This window comes from Sitodiplosis mosellana, unplaced genomic scaffold (assembly GCF_009176505.1).
Source record: "Sitodiplosis mosellana isolate CC-2019 unplaced genomic scaffold, AAFC_SMos_1.0 Smas_scaffold_6102, whole genome shotgun sequence".
NCBI lineage: Eukaryota > Metazoa > Arthropoda > Insecta > Diptera > Cecidomyiidae > Sitodiplosis > Sitodiplosis mosellana.
The window spans coordinates 1,605,557-1,628,220 of NW_022601343.1; the positions used below are offsets into that span (position 1 = coordinate 1,605,557).

The following is a 22,664-nucleotide window of genomic DNA, read 5'->3' on the forward strand; positions in this document are numbered from 1 at the left end:
TATTGAGAAAGAAAAACACAGAGATAATGTTAATTACAATTACTTCTTTTATTACAACAATTTTTGTTTTGCACCACTGGGGTTTTCATACATTTCCAGACTTCTTCCATTCTTACTTTAAACCGATTGTTGGCGATGCTTGCGCGGTAAGTATACTTAATGGTATAACAAAATAAATCTCCACAAAGAAAAAAAAACTAAACAAAACAAAAAAAAACAAAATTTGAAGCGTTCTAGTTGATTTGAATCGAATACTTTGGAGAACTTCATTTGGACGAAGATGTTTGTTTGGTGTTTGTTGTTAAGCATTTAGCAAAGAACGCATCCAGTGCATGGTACAAATGCCTTCGCACTCCCCAAAGGCTGTGATCTTCGTCTGGGTAAGTCTGTCATGGAATAAGAATATAACGTTAAGGTGATACAATTAAATGAACAAATTTTCATCGATTGCAACTCACGATTTGCTCAAAGGGAACATCATGTAGTTCGAGTTCGCGGGCAAGTGACATGGACTGTTGATAATGCACATTATCGTCCAAACTACCATGGACAAGTAGATAAGTTTTATTTCTGAAGTCATTGGCCCTAGTGCTTAGTCTTCCTCGATCGTAACCTTCGCCGTTATCTTCTCTATATGGTAATCCCATGTATCGTTCGGTATACATTGTGTCTGCAAACGGCAGTATGAAAAAACCTCAGTTCGAGTGGATTTTATTTAAAGTATTCACAACTTACCGTAGTACAACCAGTCCGTTACCGGAGCAACAGAAGCAGCACATTTGAATACATGCGAATTATCGCTAGCCAATGCCATTCCCGATGTGAAACCACCATAGCTCCATCCCCAAATCGCGACATTATTTTCGTCGATGAATGGGAATAAATCCGTCAGTTTCCTATTGACAAAGATGATAGATAGGGCAAGGAGAGAATTAAATGAAATGTTTTTTTTTCTGGTGTCAAATAATGGTGTGCAATGGACAAACGCCACGTATGTTCGTCCGGTCGTCGAATGACAGGACGAACAAAAACGGATTTCACCGGCGCCATTGCCATCTTTAGTCAAAAACAATCGAGTGTGAACCTACTTGGCAGTTTCAATTTGATCTTCAACTTCGACGGTTCCCATCGCACGGTAGATAGTGTGCAAAAGGTTTTCTCCACGGTTTCCTGAACCTCGTCCATTGATTTGTGCCAAAATGTATTTTCGGCTTGTAACCAAATATGCACTGAATCCAACATCCCATTTATCGAGTCCGGCGTAAGAGCCGGGACCAGCATACACGTCAACCAACATAGGATACTTGGTTTTTCCACTCGTATCCATATTTGGTGGCAATTGCAGTCTCACAACAGCATCATAACCATTTTTCAACGGAATTTGATGATATTTTATCGTTGGTAGCGAAACATTGGTCAACGATTCATGCAATCCATGATTGTTTTCCCAGTTCCGCAGGAATATCAATTCAGCTAAAATGTTAACGAGGTGCACTTTAGTTATTGCTATAATTTCTATAAAATCAAATTGGGCTGGGTTAAAGTCAAAAAGTTACATGAGTTGTGTGCGGAAAGTCGAACGACATCAGTGCGCGGCAGAGATGGTCCATCATTACTTATTACAGCATGTTTTCCATCTGGACTAAATTTGGCGGTAAAATAGGTTTGCGGAACATCAGCTCGGCTGATATTGCATGTTAAGCATTGTTTCTCGCTCGGTAAATTAAGTTGAACAGACCAAATGTGCTTAACGTATGAGGCGTTTTTGTCATTGGCAGCATAGAAAACTGTGTTTGTATCTTCGTTCCAGTGCAACACGTCCAGAACAACGAATTCGCCCGATGTAATCGGCTTTTGTTTTCCCGAATCCACTGACACCAACGTCAAATGTTGGTACGAATCGTTTGCTTCCTTCTGCAATTGTGGTGCAATGTACAAAAATTGTGTGCCATTCTTGTTAAAGGTTGGTGCTTTGAAGAAGTCCACCCATCCGTTTGCACTATATAAATCCAAAACCTTGGAAAAAAGAGAGAATAATATTTAAATAATTTTTATTGATTTTTTATTTGTAAGGATCATTAGATTACCTGCCGACACTTGTTTCCCTCACATGCTTCAATGATTGCACGATTTTGGACGCGGTTCATCCACGCCGAAATCAATGTATCATTATTTGCCCAAGTTGACACGGCGATAATGTGTTGCTTTTCACGTAATTCTGCTGGCGGCGGAATTTGAGTTTTGTTCACATTCTCATTTGGCGACACACTCGTCAAATCAACAAGGAATAGTTTGACCAACGGGTTGTTTGTTCCCGTTTTTGGATATGGAAAATCTATAATGCCTGGATATTGATCGCGTGAATTGCCAGCCTGACCATAGACTGGGATGGCAATATGGTTGACAGGTGTATCATCAAATTGTACATAGGCTAATTTTTTATTGTCTGGCGAAATCCATGCGGCAGTTTTCCTGATATGGATCAAAATGATCAGTTAGTGTTTACAGCAAACTGTGGCAGACCACTTGATGTGCAGATTTACTTACGTTGAAAATACTTCTTCTTCGTAAACCCAATCACAGATTCCATTGTAAATATTGGCGTTTCCGTCATTTGTTATTTGAATGGCTGGATGTACAACACTCGGCTTATAGTAAATGTTATTCTCTTGAATGTACAATATACTATTGTCAATTGGACCCCATTCAGCCAATGCCAATAAATCCTATTTGAACATTAAATAAAATTACAATTAATTATTTGAAGAGTTTTGCTTTCGATGCCTTCAGGTACTCACATCGGACAACTTGAACAGTTCCTTTGTTTTTAAATCCAGAATATCGTATCGAGCCAAAGCACTGTGTCGGAAAATCTGCCAATTTATAATAAAAATGCATAATGTTAAAGAAAAAAAACGAGAGGACTTCTTGAGAAATATTTGATTTTTTTTTGTTTCTCTATCGATCTCTCTTAAATTTATTACCGTTCTTGGTACCTATTTGTCTTGCATACTCTATCATAAAACACTTAAATCGAGTGATTGTACCATTTTTTATTACAAGAGAATGAAAATTCCAACTTCGTAGAATGTGAATATATATTCTAAAAAAAACTATAGTTTCTTACCTTTTGATAGTCTTTTCCAAGCAATAGGAAACGATGATCTGGCGAAATTTCTTGGGAGAATGATGCAGCAATCGCCTAAAATAACGTTAAATATTGTACTAATTGATGACAAATAAATATTAACACTTTAACTTACTGGTATATGTGCTTCTGCTAATATATTGGTTTTGTTTGTGTTAACATCAAAAGTCACGATATTGCCCTAGAAATTACATAGTGGCATATGAATACTTCATTTCATTGCGCGATTTCAGTATAATAAAAGTGTGATCTTACTGCGGAATCACGATAAAATAGTAGTGTATCCGAGATCCACGAGGCATTGTTGTGCCGTGCATAAAATCTACCGTCCAAAATATCGTTAAGTGTTACAGGGTTGCCGGTTTCAGTCAATCCCAATTTGCTTTTGGCTACCCCCTTTTTAATTCCACCATAATATACTAGACCTGCGATGCACAATCCAATCACACATAGAAGAGCCAATGCGATGCATAGTCGTTTTCGCCTACTTCCGTTTTTTGCACTGACTAGTTCCTGTTGAAGAATGAAATCACAAACCATCGTGTTAGTAGAATCGGTATTGTCATTGATCATGGAAATATTAGTAAAGAAGAAAAACGAGACTTTTTCCAAAGAAAATTTTTATGGTTACAAATGAAGAAATTGAATGGTTAATATACTTAACAAGGATAAATTATTGAGATTAACCAACGACCATGTTACTATCGATACAGTTCAAAATATAATTCAGAGAATTAAAAAAAATCAAATAGAGTCCAAACCAAATATAATGAATTTGTTGAAAAAACAGTTATTTGAAGACTCCCCAAGTCAATTGTTAGCCGGTGAAGAAGAAACAGTGTGTTATAAAAATAGGCATATTGTTTTGATGGAGCGAAAATTGAATCGCTCTGAATTTGGCTTCATACCTGCTCACTTTGTCCGATTTCAATTGAGTTTCCATGCGATCCAGGCATTTTGTTTAATAAAATTTATTTTTTTCTATAGTAACTTCTCATTCCATTCATATAGTCTACAACAATTTATCACTGTTTATTTGTCTATCTTTTAATTTGCGTTGCGCTATTTGTGTTTTGCTCAGAATTTTAAACGTTCCTAAGTTTTATATGGGCTTTTAATTATGAAAATTATTTTCAGCAAACGTTGATATCCTTGAGAAACAAACAAAGCTATCATATAATATAACGGTTCAAAATCAATGGATAGGTTGGTATTACGATATTAGATCACGTATTTTTGAAAGTCGAGTAAAAGTGTGATCAAAATGAAATGTCTATAAAAGAAGAAGCAATGAATCGAAATGCAGAAAGTTGGAAAAAGTAAAAGGCAAATACTGAATTTTGTATCGGAAATGAGTTGATTTTACTGGTGTGTGTCGCACACACTGTGCGTGTACAAGACTATTGGCGTTAATGATAAATCGGAGCTTCGTTTGAGCGTTTCAATTGTTGAATGGGGAACGTGTAATCAATTACTTGAAAATGAAATTGGGACAACCAAATTTTAAATATCACCTTTGAAGTGTCTTAAATACTGTTGCAATTTAAACTAAATTTGATGTGATAAAATTATCACCATAACAATAGACAGAAAAAAAAGAAGTACAAAACAAAACAATCGAACATTTTATCGCAAAAATATTTTAAATTTGATCAGAGCCGTACTGAGTATAAGCGTAACACTTGCTATACGCAGAGCCAGCAAGTGGTTTCTCGTTACTTTATATGCGTCAACCAATGACAAAACAGGAATGATCCAACTTTTTTGTTTTCCAACATTAATTAAACTTTGAATTTATGGTTCCAAAGAATCGAGAAGCGCGATCAGTCAAACAGGTTTGAAGCTTGTGCGGATCATATAGTCATATATCGAATTTTGGTTTAGAATGAAAATAGTCCAAAGAAATGAAATACACTTTTGATTCGAAAATGACTTTCATTTAAAAATTCAATTTATACGATTTATAACTGCGATGCGCCCCGACAATGTCAATGACTACTGTATATCCGGCAGCAGAAACGTGACAAAAATCGTAAACTCAAATGTGAAACGTCGTTTTTTTTCCAAAACTGGAACAAATATAAATGACTCCTGTGCAACCGAAATCGAAGGCAGTCAAATTGACGAAATGTACAATGTGTTATCGAACTTGTGATTTTGTGTCTAATGCTAGCGCAACCAAAACCAAAGTACTGAACTAATTTTGTCGTGAAAGACAGAGCTCGGTTGTTCCGATAAGCATGCCAATAACAACCCGTAAATTACTGCCGGTAATATTTCATGAACTATATGATCACTTTGAACAAATGAAATAATAGGCAATATCATGGCAATCATTATATTGCTTTATAGTTTTTTGTTGAAATATTACCAGCAATTTTGAAAATACTCAGTAATTTGTGTGTTGAAAACAATCGCTTGACGCCAATTTGGTTCCATCATTTGTTTTTTTTTTGTTTAAATTCAGTTTTGTCTGCAATGCTATTTAAACATTTTACTGCCCATATAAATAATAAACAATATTTGAATTGCTTCTTTTTCACATCCGAGAAAAATTTGTGCGAGTATTTAGTACCACTATTTCTACAAAAAAAAAATTCTCCACAACAAATTCATTTTACTCGAAATTGTTTATTATGAGAATGAAATGGAGTGAATAAACAGACATAATTAATTTATTTTAAATAAAGATGTTAAGCCATTTAAAAAGTATTCACAATGAGCAAAATGTTGCTTTCAAAAACTTATAAATTTGTCTAAAAGGCCAGAGATGCACTCTTCAACTCGCCGACTGCATTTCACATTGACTCATTATTTTAACATGAGATTTCAATAAATTATTGAAAGAAATTCCAAAAAGAGAAACAATTTGATTTCGAGAGTTTGATAAGAATATGTAAATGATTGCCCATTGTTTTCGATGAATTCACTTTTCACTTTTCTTTCTATGGTGCAACAACAATGACAACAGCAACAAAAATAAAACCGCACGCATGTATTGAAAGTGATAAAGTCCGATTAGTTCATGCACTCCGATATAGAATGTGTTGGATGACTTGGTATTTATGCATGTTATGAATCTTGCGTTCTTCCACTGCAAGGTCATTTACGGCTGAATACAATAAATCAATAAATTATCCGGTTTACCAATGAATCGTGCTATCATTTTCATTTTGCAGTCAATTACATCAGGAAGAAAATGTGCTTCGGCTCGAATCGAACTCTCATTTAGTGGGTCGAGACGCAGCTGAGAAAATCAAATTGATAAACAGACGTGTGACGCACATGTGATTTATCAAACAATGACATTCGTTGTTTCTCGTACATGTAAATTATAATAATTATAATGGTGACAGTAAACGGTGTGAAATCGGTAGCCGGAGGAACAAAGATTCATTGACAATCGATGAAATAACTAATTTTGTTTAATTCATTATATATTTTTTTCTTCATAAAACGTCGAAATACATTTTCGAATGCCGAAGAGTTTGAAATGAATATTTGTTTGCAAAATCAGGTTTTGGTGTAATATGGAGAAAACCTATGATTGAAGAGAAACTAGTCGTAGAAGTTGTTTTTCCTGAACCAAATTATGCATCAGTAACAATCACCAAAATCGGGAGTTTTGCTGCTCATTTATATTTTTAGTTGGTTGTTCACATATTTACCACTAACACATAAAGTCAATATTCGTTTGTGTCAAATGACCTTTTGTCATTTAAATGTGTTTGTGTTTTTGTATTGAAAAAAAAACCAACCCGGATTCACCATCGTCAGATTTAAAGAAAAATTAGATAAAAGCAAGTGTAGAAGATTCTTAAATCCTTGCCCTTTTGTTCGTGTATTTTGTGTTAACAAAGAGTTTAATGGTTTTGTGGCCCGAAATAAACACGGCTGAGCGATCATTAAACATGGATTTTCAATTGCATCTGCATACATGATAATGTGTCTGGAATTCCCAGCCATGCATGAAATTATTTATACGAAATTAAGAAGCACGAAATCATTGTATTCGTTTGTTTGTTTTCTTCTCTGCATTTTGTTTTCATTCAAATTGTATTATTTTGTAAGACACTTGTTCATGCATAGCGTTTCGAGTTGGGATCTTCACATGTTATCTCATTAAGAGAAAGCAAGATATGGAATACGATTTGGATATTGACTCTGTGTTGGGGTGTTCTCGTCGATGAGGTGAGTGCCACAATGATGATGCCGATCAATATTGATTTGCGTGGTATTTTAAAATTACAGCGATGATAGCATATTTGTAAATAGAAAAAATTGCGCTTGCGCGAGCGCAATTATGTACGCAGCATCTGAACTGATTGACAGACTGACTGACATTGACTCAACGTGTTCTGATGTTTTCAAAGACAGAAACTCGGAAACACTAAACTAGATTAACTAATTTTGGCCTGTATTGTCAGAATCAATTCGGCGCACCCATTATTCGGGATGTACTAAAACCAAATCACTTCAAGCGGATTATTTTCCTGTTCATATTCATTGTCTCCACAGCAGCAGCAGTAGCAGCAGTAGTAGTAGCAAAAAAACACATTCACTACCGTTAAACATGCGGCAAAAGGCAATTTTTCAAGATCCAAACTCTGAACACAAAGATAATTCCAGTGCTATCCGATTCCAATTCAAACTGAGTTGATGTACGCATATTGGTTACGGAATATAACACGAATATGCGACCATTCAATAAATGTATCCACAATAATGGAATGTAACAAATCGTCGCAATGTTCTTCCCCAAACCCCATAACAAATGTTCTCTCGTAAATCGAGATTTGAAATCAAATGAAAATGCGCAATGTTCAATAAAACACAAACAATCAATACACAATCTTGCAATGATATAAATTTGCGAGTTCATATTCACCATTGAATTGACACAGTTGAATTTATACAAAATACTGAGTGTTATATTTTCGAATTTTGTGCAATGATTTATAAAAAAAACTCAAGATAAATGTAAATTTGTATGTCGGCGGTAACTCCTTTTTGGTATACGTCATGCAAAGGCACAAGCACAGGTTAATGATTTTTTACGATGGCAAAGCCAAAACGACCGGTTACGTCTCAGCTCATTCAATTAATGTTTACAACTGATAGCGTATACTAAACCGAAATACTTCAACTGAAAACAACATTTCACAAATCAAACCTGTGTAAAGTGTGGCAGCTCTGTGTAGAGAGCATACACAAATACATAGACAGACACAGTACGTAGTTCACGATTCAGCTTGGCACGCGCTTTTTAGCCGATTTCTTTTAAACATTCGAACTGAACAACAACGAATGCAGGTTAAATGGCTTAGTGTAGTTTGTCTCTTTTCAACATGAATGAACCATCCGAGTGTGAGAATTCGCTTTCGCTGCTTTGCCGTTTTCAATTTAACGATTGTTGTTGAATAAGAGATACATTCACATTTACAATACACATAGACATAGTTCGTTTTGAATGTGTTTGCACTTTCATGATTTTATCATCGTTCATGACTCCCACCAAACACACAAAATCTGTTCAATTCCTTTAGTTTGTGTTAAATGTGTAGCATGATCAATGATCATAGTCATATAAACTACTATGACAAGAGCGATGTGACGATGACCAAATTTATTTAGATGCCCATATTTCAAAGCATTTGCCATGGTAATTGTTTTGGATAATACGTAATAAATATATTTCCTCACGAAATAATTGATGAAATTAATGGGAATTTGTTGAATACAAATATGCGTGATGAAAAGTGAAGCGTATAACCCAAGTAATTGTACTGTGAAATATGATAAATCATTCAACAAGTTGAATTGAAACCTTTTTGATCTTATTTGCGTGAACTAATGCAAATGACAATTATGGGAAATCCTATACTGTCCTATACAGTCGACTCTCGATAATGCTAAAACAATTGTTTCATGATTATCATTTTATTTAACCCTCAACCGCATACATATTTCCTGGTTGCATGGAGAAAAGACTATTTTAATTCAAGTTTGACAATTTTTATACAGATTTCAATACGGCATTTCATTTTTCATAAAAAGCCTTCTGACGGACTTCGAAAAATAGGTGGAAAACCCCAGTGGATAGTTCTATTGATTCAAGGATGAAAAACTCCAATTCTATCGTGACGTCACCATGCATACGAACTTTCACAAAAGTCATTTGACATCTGAACCCATTAGTTGAAGTAACTCAATTAGACCGAGAGCCCACGTAGAAAATACTATGTTGACAAGTTTCCTATCAGATAATGCGATCATAGGTAGATATTAAGGCCGATATTCAAAATATTCTTCTCTTTCTTCTTTATGTTTTGCACAACACTTTTTATTTCACTTTGAAATCTCTCTCAATTCAACAAAGTGAGGTTATGTCATTTCATGTCAAAATGTCAAAGTGGAGAAAAACGACATAGAGTGATATTTCAAAATGGAATAAAAAGTATTGTGCAAAATATTTTGAGCTAATATTTTGGATTTGAACTAATTTTGTGATAATTTAGCTGTACACAAAATATCTGACATGCAAATTGTGAAAAAAGTTAAGCATATTTTTTTATTGATATCGGCGGCAAGATATCGTAAAGTGCAAAAGATAAAAAAGGAAATTAAAAATATTCCAAATGTTGGCATTAATATCTACCTACGATCACATTATCTGACATGAGACTTATCAATATAGTATTTTCTACGTGGGCTCTCGGTCTAAATACTTTACTCCAGGAATTTGAATACTTTAGTACATAGATATAAATTTCATATAAATCAATATTTATGGAAGCTATCGAATGGAAATAAGACCCTGCGATGAATCTTTAAGAAATGCAAATTTTGTCTTGTATAAAGCACTTGAAGTTTTGGATCTCTTCCTATGGTCCAGTTAAGTTGTAATGGAATTTTACGATGTAAACCAATAAAAATGGAACTTTTGCGACAGTGAATGATGTGAAGCGATCAAAACTGTTGAATTAGTTTGAGGATACTTGGTAGATCTAACCCGTATTCCAAATTTGTCAGTGTATTTTTTTGAAAATAATACTCACTGGAGATCTTCTTGAACCATGTGGCTGAGAATGAATATATGTTGGATAATCGTCTTCCACGATGTCGTTTTGTGATAACAAGAAATTCGATTCATTTTGTTCCAACGATGTATATAAAATTTCACTAGATCCATGATCTGCACGTTTTTTCTCTGTATGAAACCCCATACTTTTTGCAGCGCCTTTCACATGTCTCTTTCACTTGGCTCCCTTCATCTCATATCCATTTAGTTTGGAATGCTCTTTTCATTTTCGTTCGATCATCAAACGATGTGAACGGAAATCTAGAAATTGAATATCAAAAGATGAATATTCAAATCTTGGAAAATTTGCCGAAATGACTTCGGTTTGGGCGATTTCAATTGTAGATTTTATGTAGTTTAATGTAGTGTTTCTACTTTTTTTATGTAGGAACAATTTTTTTGAGTAATCGGCCATCGAAAAACTGCTATAAAATGGAACAACTCAAATCTTGGTCAAAAAACGTATTTTCCACAAATCGATTTTTTTTTTGAATGAAGAATGGTTCCAAAAATTGTAGATAAATTGTAGAATTAAATTCAATTGTCGGTTTTCAAATATGTCAGCCCGGTATTCGTTCGGTATTGAGACGAGTCATGAAAATTGGGACGAGTCTACAATTATTTTCGAGCCACTACAGTCGACTACAATCAATTTTCAACCACTACAATAACTGTAGGTGCTTCTACAATTGTTCTTGGTTACTACAATTATTAAAACACGTTTCATAGCAGTTTATAGCAGTTTTATTCCCATATTAAATATTAAACTCCCCTGGAGCCAAATAAGTTGTTGAAAACATCAAGGATCGGATGACTGATTTGAATTCTACATTTTTTCTACAATTTTATGGAACCTAGCAACAAAAGAGGAAGATTCAGTTTGTGGAAATTTCAATTTGTGGCCAAGATTTGAGTAATACCGATTTTGGACCAATTTTCAAGACTCGTCTCAATATCGAACGAATGGGCTGACATATTCGAAAACCGACAATTTATCTACAATTTTTTGGAACCATTCTTCATTCGGAAAAAAATTCGATTTGTGGAAAATACGTTTTTTGACCAAGATTTGAGTTGTTCCATTTTATAGCAGTTTTTCGATAGCCGATTACTCAAAAAAATCGTTCCTACATAAAAAAAAGTAAAAACACTATAGTAATGTATACATTTAACTTCATAAAATCTACAATTGAAATCGCCCTACCCGAAGTCATTTCGGCAAACTTTCCAAGATTTGAATATTCATCTATATCAAAATAATAACAATTAGAAAAATATGCATTTTAAGTTCAACCAACATCAATCTTTTTGTTTAGTTTTTTTTCTTCAAATATGCATGAAATTATGAGCTTGTCTTAGGTTTCTCTTATAATCTAGACTTCGTTTAAGATTTTTTTTGTTTATTGGAGTCACATTAATTTTAGAATGATGTGTTGTTTTTTATTTGATTTTATGATATATTTTGTTAGTGCAAATAAAACGAATATATAAATTAGTTAAAATTTCAAGGGGCCCGTATTGATAGTCATTGGCTTTTTAATAAATCTTGCTCTCGTGCTCTGCTTTTCCGCAATAATTAAATGAAGAAAATCAAATGTGACAAAGATCACAAATGATTAATTGAAATGTTGACAAATCTTGTTGGTTTTTTTTGTTATCTATGGGCCAAAATCAACCAAAAACCAGTGCTCCCAGCTCTGGGAAAAATTAATACACTAGAGCATTAACCCTCATACCGACACATATTTTAAAATCTTTGGACCGATCGGTGTCGACACCTCGGGTCGACACTACAATTTTTTCATGCAACATTTCATTATGTCTTATCAGTTACATAGAAAATGAGATGACATGCATTACTTATTTCCATTCAAATGCATGTAAATATACGAGGGTCCCAAGGTGGTGTACTTTTTGGATATCCTTTATCATACTTTTTAAAGAATTTTTTGAAATGTTCCTTCCATTAGATCGATAGCCAATGAAATATAAAGAAGCTACCTGGAAGCAAAATTCGCTAGCTAAACTGGAAATATATTAAATTTACAGTTAAAAACGAAATATGTCAGGCTGGGCCTGGGTGTCGGTACACTCTCGAAAATCCTGCCATATCTGTTATTAATATACCTTGTAGTAAACGCGTTCATAGTGTTTCACTGTAGTAGCGGTGTTACCTATTAAATTTTCTTGTAGTAATACTACAGTGGAATTTAATAGGATACTTTGCTACTACAGTGAAACACTATAAATGCGTTTACTACAAGGTATATTAATAACAGATATGGCTGATTTTTGAGAGTGTACGGGGCTAATCAAAATGAATACTATTATTCGAATATTTGTTTAGTTTTGACCCAGGAGTATAATGATTCTAAATGATGTTCGATTTCATTTAATTCTTATTCTGATACAAAACAACGGAAAAAATTATATTTTTTTCGCGAACGTTTTTGGTGAATATTTTGAAATATATTGGATGGTAATTACCATCATCGGGCGAGTTTGTGGAACATCTACCGAGATGTTCGTTATTTTGTAACAGAATAAGAATTAAACAAAATTGAACATTATCATAACTGATACAGTAGTTCACACAGTAACTTTTTGAATTTAAATGCGCTGACTATTACACCATACTGTCGCGATAGTAAGGATATTAGCCAGGGGGAAACTACTACTACCGCGTAATTCATATCAATACAATCTAGTACAACACAAATTCTGAAAAATTCCAAAAAATTCTGCGCAATTCAAAACAATTCCAATCAATTCCGATGTTCCTTAGTCAAATTTGGTGATGATCAACTCAAAATATCGCAAATATAGGGACATTTACCATTCATTTGAATGTATATTGAAGATTTTTACTTCCAGAACATATTTGACTTGGTTTGATCTACAAGACTCAATTCTAGCTCTGTTTTCTATTTTGAAAACATTTTATGTATCATAAAGCCTTTACCTATTTGAAGTGAAATATTGAATTGGAAGTGAGACCTATGTACAATTAAAAACGCCCTATCTGAAGTTATTTCGATAAGATCGAACATCTATGCGCTTAAGCATTCCTTTGAGATGCTAAATGACCCTATATTTGCAATTTTTGAAGTTGATCATCATCAAATTTGACATAGAAACATCGGAATTGATTGGAATTGTTTTGAATTGCGCAGAATTTTTTGGAATTTATCAGAATTGGTGTTGTACTAGATTGTATTAATATGAATTATGCGGTAGTAGTAGTTTCCCCCTTGATATTAGCGCAAACGTGTGTGTGTTCGCAGAAAACATTTTGAGCTAAGTATCGGTTGAACTGGGATATTGATTTCATTCATAATTATTAGCGAATATCACACAAAATGGCAGAAATACATTGGCTGTTTTTTTTCAAGCACTTCCGCTCCGGAAGTTACTGTGCTGAACTAAAACAGTCCAAAGTTTATTGACACATTCACAAAAGCATTCGAAATTACTTACGCTCAATTAAATATCAGTTGGTTTCATTCACTACTTAGCTTATTTCCACCAAAAAAAAAAACAATCAATTATGTTTTATACGTGCCGAATTTTTCAATTGTTTTTGTTTGTTTTTATTTCAAATGAAATTCACAAATTTTGGGCGCTTAACGATTGTTCAATAATTTTTGGATAACGAAAATACACTTGAATGCCAAAACCAATTCTCAAAGTCATTACCGCATTACGATATCAAATGTAGTGCATATTTCAATTTCACATTTCAATAATGAAAAAAACACACACATTTAATTGTGCCTTGACCCATCGGCTGAAATTCACTTGTGAAAATACACAATATCGATTCGTGCCAATAAAATGAATTCGAAACAAAATTTCTCCTTAAAATGATTGATCTTGAACTAGATGCTAACGATCGATGTATCTCAACGCTATGGAAAAACACTACTAGCAAACATCTTCTATTTTCGTTATTTTAAAAACCAAATTGTATAAACAAAATCATTGGCCCAAATGTGTGGACTTCCTGTGATCAGCAAATTCACACAACAAAACCATCTTACTATTTGTTTCGTACATTATCGTGTTTTGCCGCTGCAAGTTGTGGTATTTGTAATTCTTGTGTGTGTGTGTGTGTTTGTGTTCTTTTTTTGGTTATTTAATCATTCATGCAGTTCGTCACCAAAAAATTCATATAGCGAATTGCTCATTTCTTATCTCATTAGTAGTATTTTGTCGATACACTTTGAAAAATAAATCAGTAAATGATCTTGTACAAGATTGGAATTTTTTTCTTTGGAAAATCACTGGATTTTATAATTTTATTTAAATAATCTCAATTCCGATCAGCACGATAAATTCTCTGTTCTTGATAAGAATCGCCAGTTCGTTGAAACCGTCACAAAACACACGTGTTGGTGGACAATTATTTTTACGCCTTTGTTTGATTTTTAACAATATTGCCAGAGAACATCTGTTTTGCCTATATTTTCTCACCTTGGGAGAAAACAAATGTCTTAAACAAGAATGTTGCTCATTTTGGTCTGTCAATGGTGCTCTTTTTTTTTAAATAAACTGAATTCTGAATTGTGTTTTGACATTCACGCGTTCATATTGTATATTCAATGCGATGCCGATAATTGTTTTTCAGTCGTTTTTTTTCATTCAGCAGATATATTCGGACGTGTATTAACGAGACCTTTCACCTCGATCTGAATACTGCCATTTTTGTTATACAAATAATAATCAATTTTTGCTGATTCGAAGAACTCTGATCGTAATTAAAAACAAAGAATGCAATATAGTAAACAATGCAAAAATAGTCAAACTAATATTATACACAGCGCAATAGAGTTTTTCTTAATTCTCCCACTTACACTCTTCATCATGTGGATGTGAAACACTCACTTTTTGAAAGCGGTTAACCACCGCAAAACACTGTAAACACTACACTTTATGAACAAAGAGTAAAATGTTGGTCTTTGCCAATACATGAACTCTGTGTACACTGTACGAATCGTTATTAGGAATGTATAGTTGCTCTCTCTCCCCAAATCGGATTTGAAAGCATCTCGCATATGTGGCACACACATACACATTTTCTTTTTCATAACAACAAACCAAACAACAATTCTAAAATTATATAAAAACTTGAAAATGAAAAATAAAAAAAATATGTTAATTTGCATGCCAATCAATGAATATTTTGATGAATCGAACATCTTTTTATATGCACATTTTGTATTTTGATTTAGCTCAAACTAATAATGGATTACCACTCCGGTTCATCTTCAACACATGGGTCGACAAGAAACATATCTACTTGAAATCAGTGCCATCTTAGCCTGGAAGGGAATGAAGCAGCCGCTTCAGGGCCCCGCGATTTCCGGGGGCCCGAGCTGCTGAAAAGTCCCTTGAAATATTTAGAGAAAATCTTATCAAAGAAAATTAGAAAAAACACACAAAAATACAAAATTAATTCTCAAATTTATTTCAATCTTCGTGGTTTGTTTGCTGTCTACAAAACAGATGATGCGCGTGACGTTGACACCGTGGAAATGGCTTTGGCCCTATTTTTAGCGTAAATAAAATCATCAATTATTTCATCGAAGTCCAAATTATTCAAAATTTCACATTCAACCACTGAGCAGAAATGATTGAATATCAAATAAGAATGGGTAATCAAAGAATTTCAACTGCAAGACGAAAAAAGTCATATACATACATATTTTTCGCCTTATTTGTTGTTTCTGTCTTACTTTTTGAATGTAAGTGGTGTGGCTCACTTTTTAATAGAATGGTCAGTGGTATAATTATTTACATATCAAAATATAAACAGTTTATCGATCAACCGTTTGAGCGAAATTCTTTATTGCTAAGTATGGTTGACTCTTCCAGACGAATGCAATTAAACATAGAGGGAGAATAGAGATAACGATAGGTTTCGTTTGTCAATTCGAATTGGATGTTGAGTCACATATACATTCGTATGAATAAGAGCGTTCATGTCCAGCAGTATTGAGCAGTAATCAAAACATAAATGAAAAACGGCATAGTTTAATAACTCTGAATTCATCTGTTTGAATTCAATCGAAATTGGTGCAACATTCAAAATATTGAATTTTGTTCTATTGAGAAAAAAATTTAGGGCCCCGGAAATTTTTTGCTTCAGGGCCCCCGGAAGTAAAAAAAAAAAAAAAAAATATAAAATATAAGTGCATTAGCGTGATGCTCTTTCTTTTCCAGGATTTTTCTTCTTATTAAAGTGGTTTGGCATATTCGCTTTTATCAAAGGTCGTTTGTCATTTTTATTGGATAACAAGTAAGTTCTGTTGACACATCGTTCATTTAAAATGTTTCCTCAGAATTTGATATCAACCGTTTTCTGTTTCAGAGCAGTGAATTTGTTGTCGGTGTTGAAATTGGTTTTCAACAGCGCCTGTTGAATGCGTTGCTCTGCACATGACACACCGTAGTGCCATCGCATGAGCCATTGGTGTACTACGTTACTTCCGTATTTGATTTGGTCGTAAACTGAATCGGTGCGACAAATGACAGTCACCCTTGACCACGCAGCAATTGCTCGAACCTGCTGCAGTGGAGCAATTTTCGAAGAAGAACATTGCAGTAAAATTGTCTGCATAAAAACGCTACAGCTATTTGATTAATGAGCGAAGGCAGGATTATTCAAGAAATTTTAAGTGGTATATAAGCGACTGTAAGCAATGGAATTTCTTTTATTGAGTGTGTTTAAAAACACAATTTGTGTACTACTAGCTCTACATACTGAAGCAAACAAAGTGATTGTGTTTAATGGCACTGAACATACAGAAATAATTTCATTGAAGGAATTCATCGCAAAATTGTGTTTCACTCTGTTTCCTGAGTGTCATGCGCATCAAGTTCATTTAAAATAATAGCATGGATCTCACCGATACCCATACATTAGGGGTGGTCGATTTTGAAATCCGGCGCTGACTTAAAATGGCGGGTGCGCATTTGATAGCTCGTGTCGAGAGAAGAAAATTTTGTTCTAGCATTTTGCCACTTTTTCCATCTGGGAGTCAGCGGAATCGATTGGCGTGGAGAGCTCGAAAATACCAAAACATGAGAATATTTGGTACAATATTCGTATTTTTCACATCTGATAATGAATTTCTGACGCTCCCATCGGATTCTCCATGAAAAATTACGACAAAAAACCCACTTTCAAACGAGTCTATTGCGATTTTGAGGTCGATAGAGCCTTAAAATCACAAAATATCGCCTTTTTTTCAAATTTTCTAAATATTTTGACCTAGTGCGTGTTGGTAGACACCATATACCTTAGACTGATCCAAAAAAAGAGTTGTCCCTCATCTGGAATGTCCGGCCAGTTTCGAAAAATATACCTCGAAAAAATAGGTTTGGCGCAAAGAACGCATATGGGTACCATATAAAATCAGGATGCAAGCCCCATATCAAATTTTTCATGACAGCGATTTCGGAAGCCATTTAAATCGCAACATTTCGACCGATTCCATTATTCCAGCCGATTTTTGGCAAGAACTAATGATGGGGTTTGGTTTGGCTCGTCAATATCCTTAACTTTTACCAAGACATTAGCCCTTGAAAAGGCATTCTGGGCCAGTTACAGTGTAAAATGACCAAAAAAAAGAAAATTTTTCGGCATTTTCTACATTTGGTCCCATGCGAGTCACCCAGATGGTAAACTTTTGTTCAATTTTTGACTTATGTTGTGTAGCCAGAATCTATAGAAATATTTTGGTACTTGCCAGATTGCGATTTGGATGAAATTTGGTGCCAATTGATTCAGATATAAAAGAGGAATTTCGGACAAATATTATCAAATTTCGACTATGGGCTTCGATTTTACAGATGAAAGCAAACGATTTCTACCTACGCTGTCTTTGAACTTATAGAATGGTCCTTTACGAACATTTTGGGTGCCTACATGATCAAGTCGAGACATGTTCCCACCTATTTCTAGTCTCATATTCGATTTCAACTCTTAAAAAAACCTACTTTTGTTCAGAAAATTTCCCAAATATACACTTTTGGGGTGTCTTGGTTGAAAGTTATTTTTTGACAAAAATAATGGGAGTCTTCTCAGACAAAAACTCCTAAAAGTGGCTGGAACAAAAAATGAAATACAAAAATCCATGAAAAACGTAACTTTTGTTCGGGAGGTACCTTTTTGCCAAAAATCAGCTGGAATAATGGAATCGGCCGAAATGTTGCGATTTAAATGGCTTCCGAAATTGCTGTCATGAAAAATTTGATATGGGGCTTGCGTCCTGATTTTATATGGTGCCCATATGCGTTCTTTGCGCCAAACCTATTTTTTCGAGGTATATTTTTCGAAACTGGCCGGACATTCCAGATGTGGGACAACTCTTTTTTTTGGATCATTCTAATATACCTGCTTGAAAAAGATCAAATCTGAGTTAAATTTTCACGAAATTTTCATATCTGGTCAGATCGCCATCGTAGCACAGCGATTTCACCTTCGAATTTGACAAAATATCTGGAAAAGTCGCCAAAAAGTCGACATTTGCATAGAAATCGTTCTGAACACCTCTGAAAAATTCAATTTTTGAAACGTCTGATCACGTATTTTTGCTTAATTTTCGACAACGAATCGATTCTGAGTTTCATTTTATACAGGTTCATATGATTTTTGGGTCAAAAAATATGACTGGTTCACAAAAAATGAGAAAAACACGCATATGAGCTTCGGTTTGAAGGATAAATTACCTCATTAAGCAAACAATTTCTACTTTCCGTGCCTTTAAACTCCTAGTATAATTCCATACGATCATTTTGGTACTAACGTGGCCAAGACGAGAGATGCTTTCATGTATTGATAACCTCATATTCGATTGGTTCAATTTCGACTCTAGAAAAATCGACTTTTGGCCGATAAGTCCCCAAATATGGACATAGATTTCAATGCAAATGTCGACTTTTCGGCGATTTTTCCAGATATTTTGTCATACGCACTATCGCCTGCTCAATATATGTACGATGACTATTTTGAGTGTCTCTGGCCTAAAGGGCTTCGTGTCGTTTTTCTTCATTTATTAAGCGATCTTGCTGACAAAAATGCTGAAAAATTAGAAATTGGCAGTGGGGCGGGCATAAATGTTGAAGAAACCGTGCAATTTTTTTTAAATTTCTTTATTCAAGTGAATTTTTAGTTTGTAATTTACTAAACAAATTTCTTATTAAAGGAAAAATGAATTTACAATTACTAAAAGTTCGTATTATTATTTACATATTTGTTCTATTATGTACAACAATTATTACTGGTACTGGTTTTTTTATATTTCTTTTTCTTTACTTAAAATTTCATTAACGCTATAATAACTATGCTGTTATCTGTGGTAAAAGACTTAATACAAATAGAAATTGCATTGAACTATCTTCTAATTGAACTCATGATTCCATCGTAGACAAAGAGAGAAATTGTACGCATACTGAAATTATCTGCTTCTCTACAATAGATTCATTCTGTATAATCTAATTTGTGAAAAATGTTTGTTACATCAAATTTTTGTCTTTTTTCTTAAATATATTATTATTTCATTTTTAAAAAATAAATTCAATTAATTTCATTTTCTTTAGTTCATTGAATTTTAACAATTCTATAATGTGATTTTCATTGAACCGGTCGCTTCGATAAGAATTGAATATTTTTCAGGATGTTGTAAGGTCATTTCAATTGAACGAAAGAGTTCCAATTTCGAATCATGTGGTATATGGAAAAGAAACGTGACACACATTCTTCGGGAAAGAATATTTGGAACTTTATATGAATTTTACACCACAAAATGGATGCATCACTTGATTCTAAACCTAAAAAAAATATATTACTGGTTCATAAAAATTGATGGAAAAAAAACCTTATTGCTAATTGGTTTGATTGTATACGTTTTGTTGTTTGTTTGTAAAATTCGATCTGAAACTCGCAAAAGATTTACACATTTATGCAATTTTAAAATTACAGAATGAATGTTTTTCGTACGATACGGATTCTTTCGTTTGAATTGTGCTGTTGCGCTAATCGAATCGGTCGTTTCTCGTCATCTTTGAGCACATACATTATTGTTTTTACGCCAAAGCAGTATTCTGCGACACTTCCAAACAATTCTTGGATTCTTCGAAAAAAAAAAAAACAAATAATAAAAACATTTGGAATTTAAAGTTGCTTACTTGTGTGCGTTTGTGATGTTTGTTTGTGCTATTTTGTCTAAATCCTAGTTTAATTTCAATAATCATTCGGAATGATTTTATGTGGATTATATACGCTCAAAAATTGTCGCGAAAATAAGAGACGATTCGTTTGAATTCGCAAAAATTCATGCAACGCATAGGAGTATACTCCTGCCAATAGCCATCTGATATTATTATATCGACACAATTATGTCTACTGTGCATCATTTTACTTTGCCAATCTTATTGCGTCAATTTGAAAAACATTAGATTTTATGTTCATAAAAAAAAGAAATACATCTGTGCTTCGTCGGCGTTTATTAACTAGCATTTTCTTGAAAATTGGAAATGTCGTTGCAATTCTTTTTTCGGTTTCTGCAAATTGCAACAGAAATACTCTTTACTTGTTTCAAAAAAATTTGTACACTTCATTGCATATATGCGTTAAGCGGTGGATTAGATTATTTTGATTAATACACATAAATACGAATGTATCGATTCGAACACATCTTGAATGTAGCGAAAAAAAAGTGTGCTTAATCAATAAAACAATATGCTCAAAATTGCCCTTTAAATGTCATAACTGCAAAAGTATTTTAGACCACTTTTATTTTCTGTTTTTCATTTTGCAAAGAAATTTGCTAACATGCAAAAATGCGGATGCAGGACAGTTCTAAAAGCAGACTGCTTTTTTCATTGCCATGAATGGATGAACATGAATGAAACTACTCGACTTAGTTCGTTGTTCACGATTGATATTTCTACGATGTGAACACTTAGACAGACATATTTATCTCGAATGATTGTAGTAGTAACTTCTGTGTTTTTTTTTCTTATATTTCTTTAATTTTTGTTTTCTAATTAAAATACTCGGAGCTTTATTTAAGAATAAATTCACATTTAAAGGTGAAACGGGATCTTATACTTATAAATGGTGGGAAATTTCAATTAAACTATAAAAAACGGGGGTCAAAATATTTAAAAGTAAGTAGTGGGTTTGTTTATGTGTCCAAAATGTTCACTTTTATGGTTTTTTTGTGTGTGAGAGATTGGGTACTGCCAAATTTATTCACATTAAATAATATAGGTGCAACAATGAAGAAAAATAATATATTATTTTAAAGCTGATCAAAATCGACCTCTTTTCCATCTTGGTAACATTTTTTCAACACGTTTTTCTTTGTTTCTCTTCTTTTCTCGACCTTAACGTCAACTCTCTTCCAACCAAAGACGAACATTCTGGACTATTTTGTTGGTGGACGGTATTTTGGGTTTGCATTTCCGATGCTGTGTTTTTTTTTCCTTTCGCAAAATCTATTGACTAGATCGAGAGGAGAGTAAGTTCATCTGACTTTGTTATGAAAGAGAAGAGTAAGTTTCTTTCGACTCAAAAATGGTTAAAGGCGAGTATGTTCATTTTTGGTTTCCGCGGAACTGATAAGAGATAACAACTTGGTGTCTTCGGCAAAGTTGTAGCACTCATGGTCTTCTTTTACATTGCTGAAGTCAGTTATCTCTTATCTCTTATCTCGAAAAGCGCGAAAAATGATAAGAAAAAAAAAGTTCTATATAAAATTTGCTTTTTTATGTGCGCGATTTGCGCGCAACTGATAAGAGATAAGAGATAGATGTCTTCAGCAATGTTATAGAAGACCTTGAGTACTACAACTTTGCCGAAGACACCATGTTGTTATCTCCTATCAGTTGCGCGAAAGCCGTGAAGACCGCAGAGGCTAGACGGTACTACAACATACTCTACTTTAACGCCAACAGAATCATCAGAAAACATACTCTCCTCTTTCAAAATATATTAGAATTTTTTCACATACTCTCCTCTCGATCTAGTCAATAGAAATGTGATAACTTCTTCTAATCAGATGATGTGATTAAAAATATGGGCATTTGAATCGGTTCTTGAATGTAATATTAAAGGGATAACATCAATTTTTAATAAAAACCAAAACAAACAATGATGATGCAGTTATCACTTTTTTTTCGGCGCGGAAAAAACATATCGTTCAAAAGAAATAACACTTGTGCGAATAAAAAAACATAATTATCGCGCACAGCGCAAAAAATTTTGATACAATTTTGTTGTTTTTTTCTCCTGCATTTTATCTCTTTTGCATAAGGCATTTCCACGACAATATTCAACTCGATGTTTTATTATTATTATTCTATTTCACGGTGAGTAAATGATTTCAAATATTTTATTCGAATTTCCATTTCAACCTTAGGATGTTC

The 22,664-nt window shown here is 33.7% G+C and overlaps 2 protein-coding genes across 10 annotated transcripts in view; one reads left to right on the top strand and one right to left on the bottom strand.

The window, feature by feature from the left end:
* The window catches only part of LOC129573656 (ADP-ribosylation factor-like protein 6-interacting protein 4), a 57,920-nt gene that overhangs the window by 23,352 nt on the left and 11,904 nt on the right, over positions 1–22,664 (top strand). The gene's annotated exons all lie outside the window — the stretch shown is intronic.
* LOC129573649 (venom dipeptidyl peptidase 4) lies at positions 25–15,210 on the bottom strand. 9 transcript variants are annotated; one of them, XM_055454460.1, is made up of 14 exons: positions 15,114–15,210; positions 13,707–14,976; positions 10,207–10,490; positions 3,404–3,661; positions 3,264–3,329; positions 3,128–3,202; positions 2,799–2,873; positions 2,548–2,726; positions 2,088–2,472; positions 1,557–2,016; positions 1,089–1,473; positions 736–896; positions 459–670; positions 25–386 (listed from the first exon to the last, which is right to left on the bottom strand). In XM_055454460.1, the coding sequence occupies exons 3-14, from the start codon at positions 10,372–10,374 to the stop codon at positions 267–269; spliced, it is 2,544 nt and encodes an 847-aa protein (XP_055310435.1). In that variant the 5' UTR covers positions 10,375–10,490; positions 13,707–14,976; positions 15,114–15,210; the 3' UTR covers positions 25–266. The 9 variants fall into 9 exon arrangements, with proteins under 9 accessions (XP_055310435.1, XP_055310436.1, XP_055310437.1 ...); XM_055454461.1 differs by having other exon boundaries at positions 15,083–15,207; XM_055454462.1 differs by lacking the exons at positions 13,707–14,976; positions 15,114–15,210 and adding an exon at positions 12,090–12,250.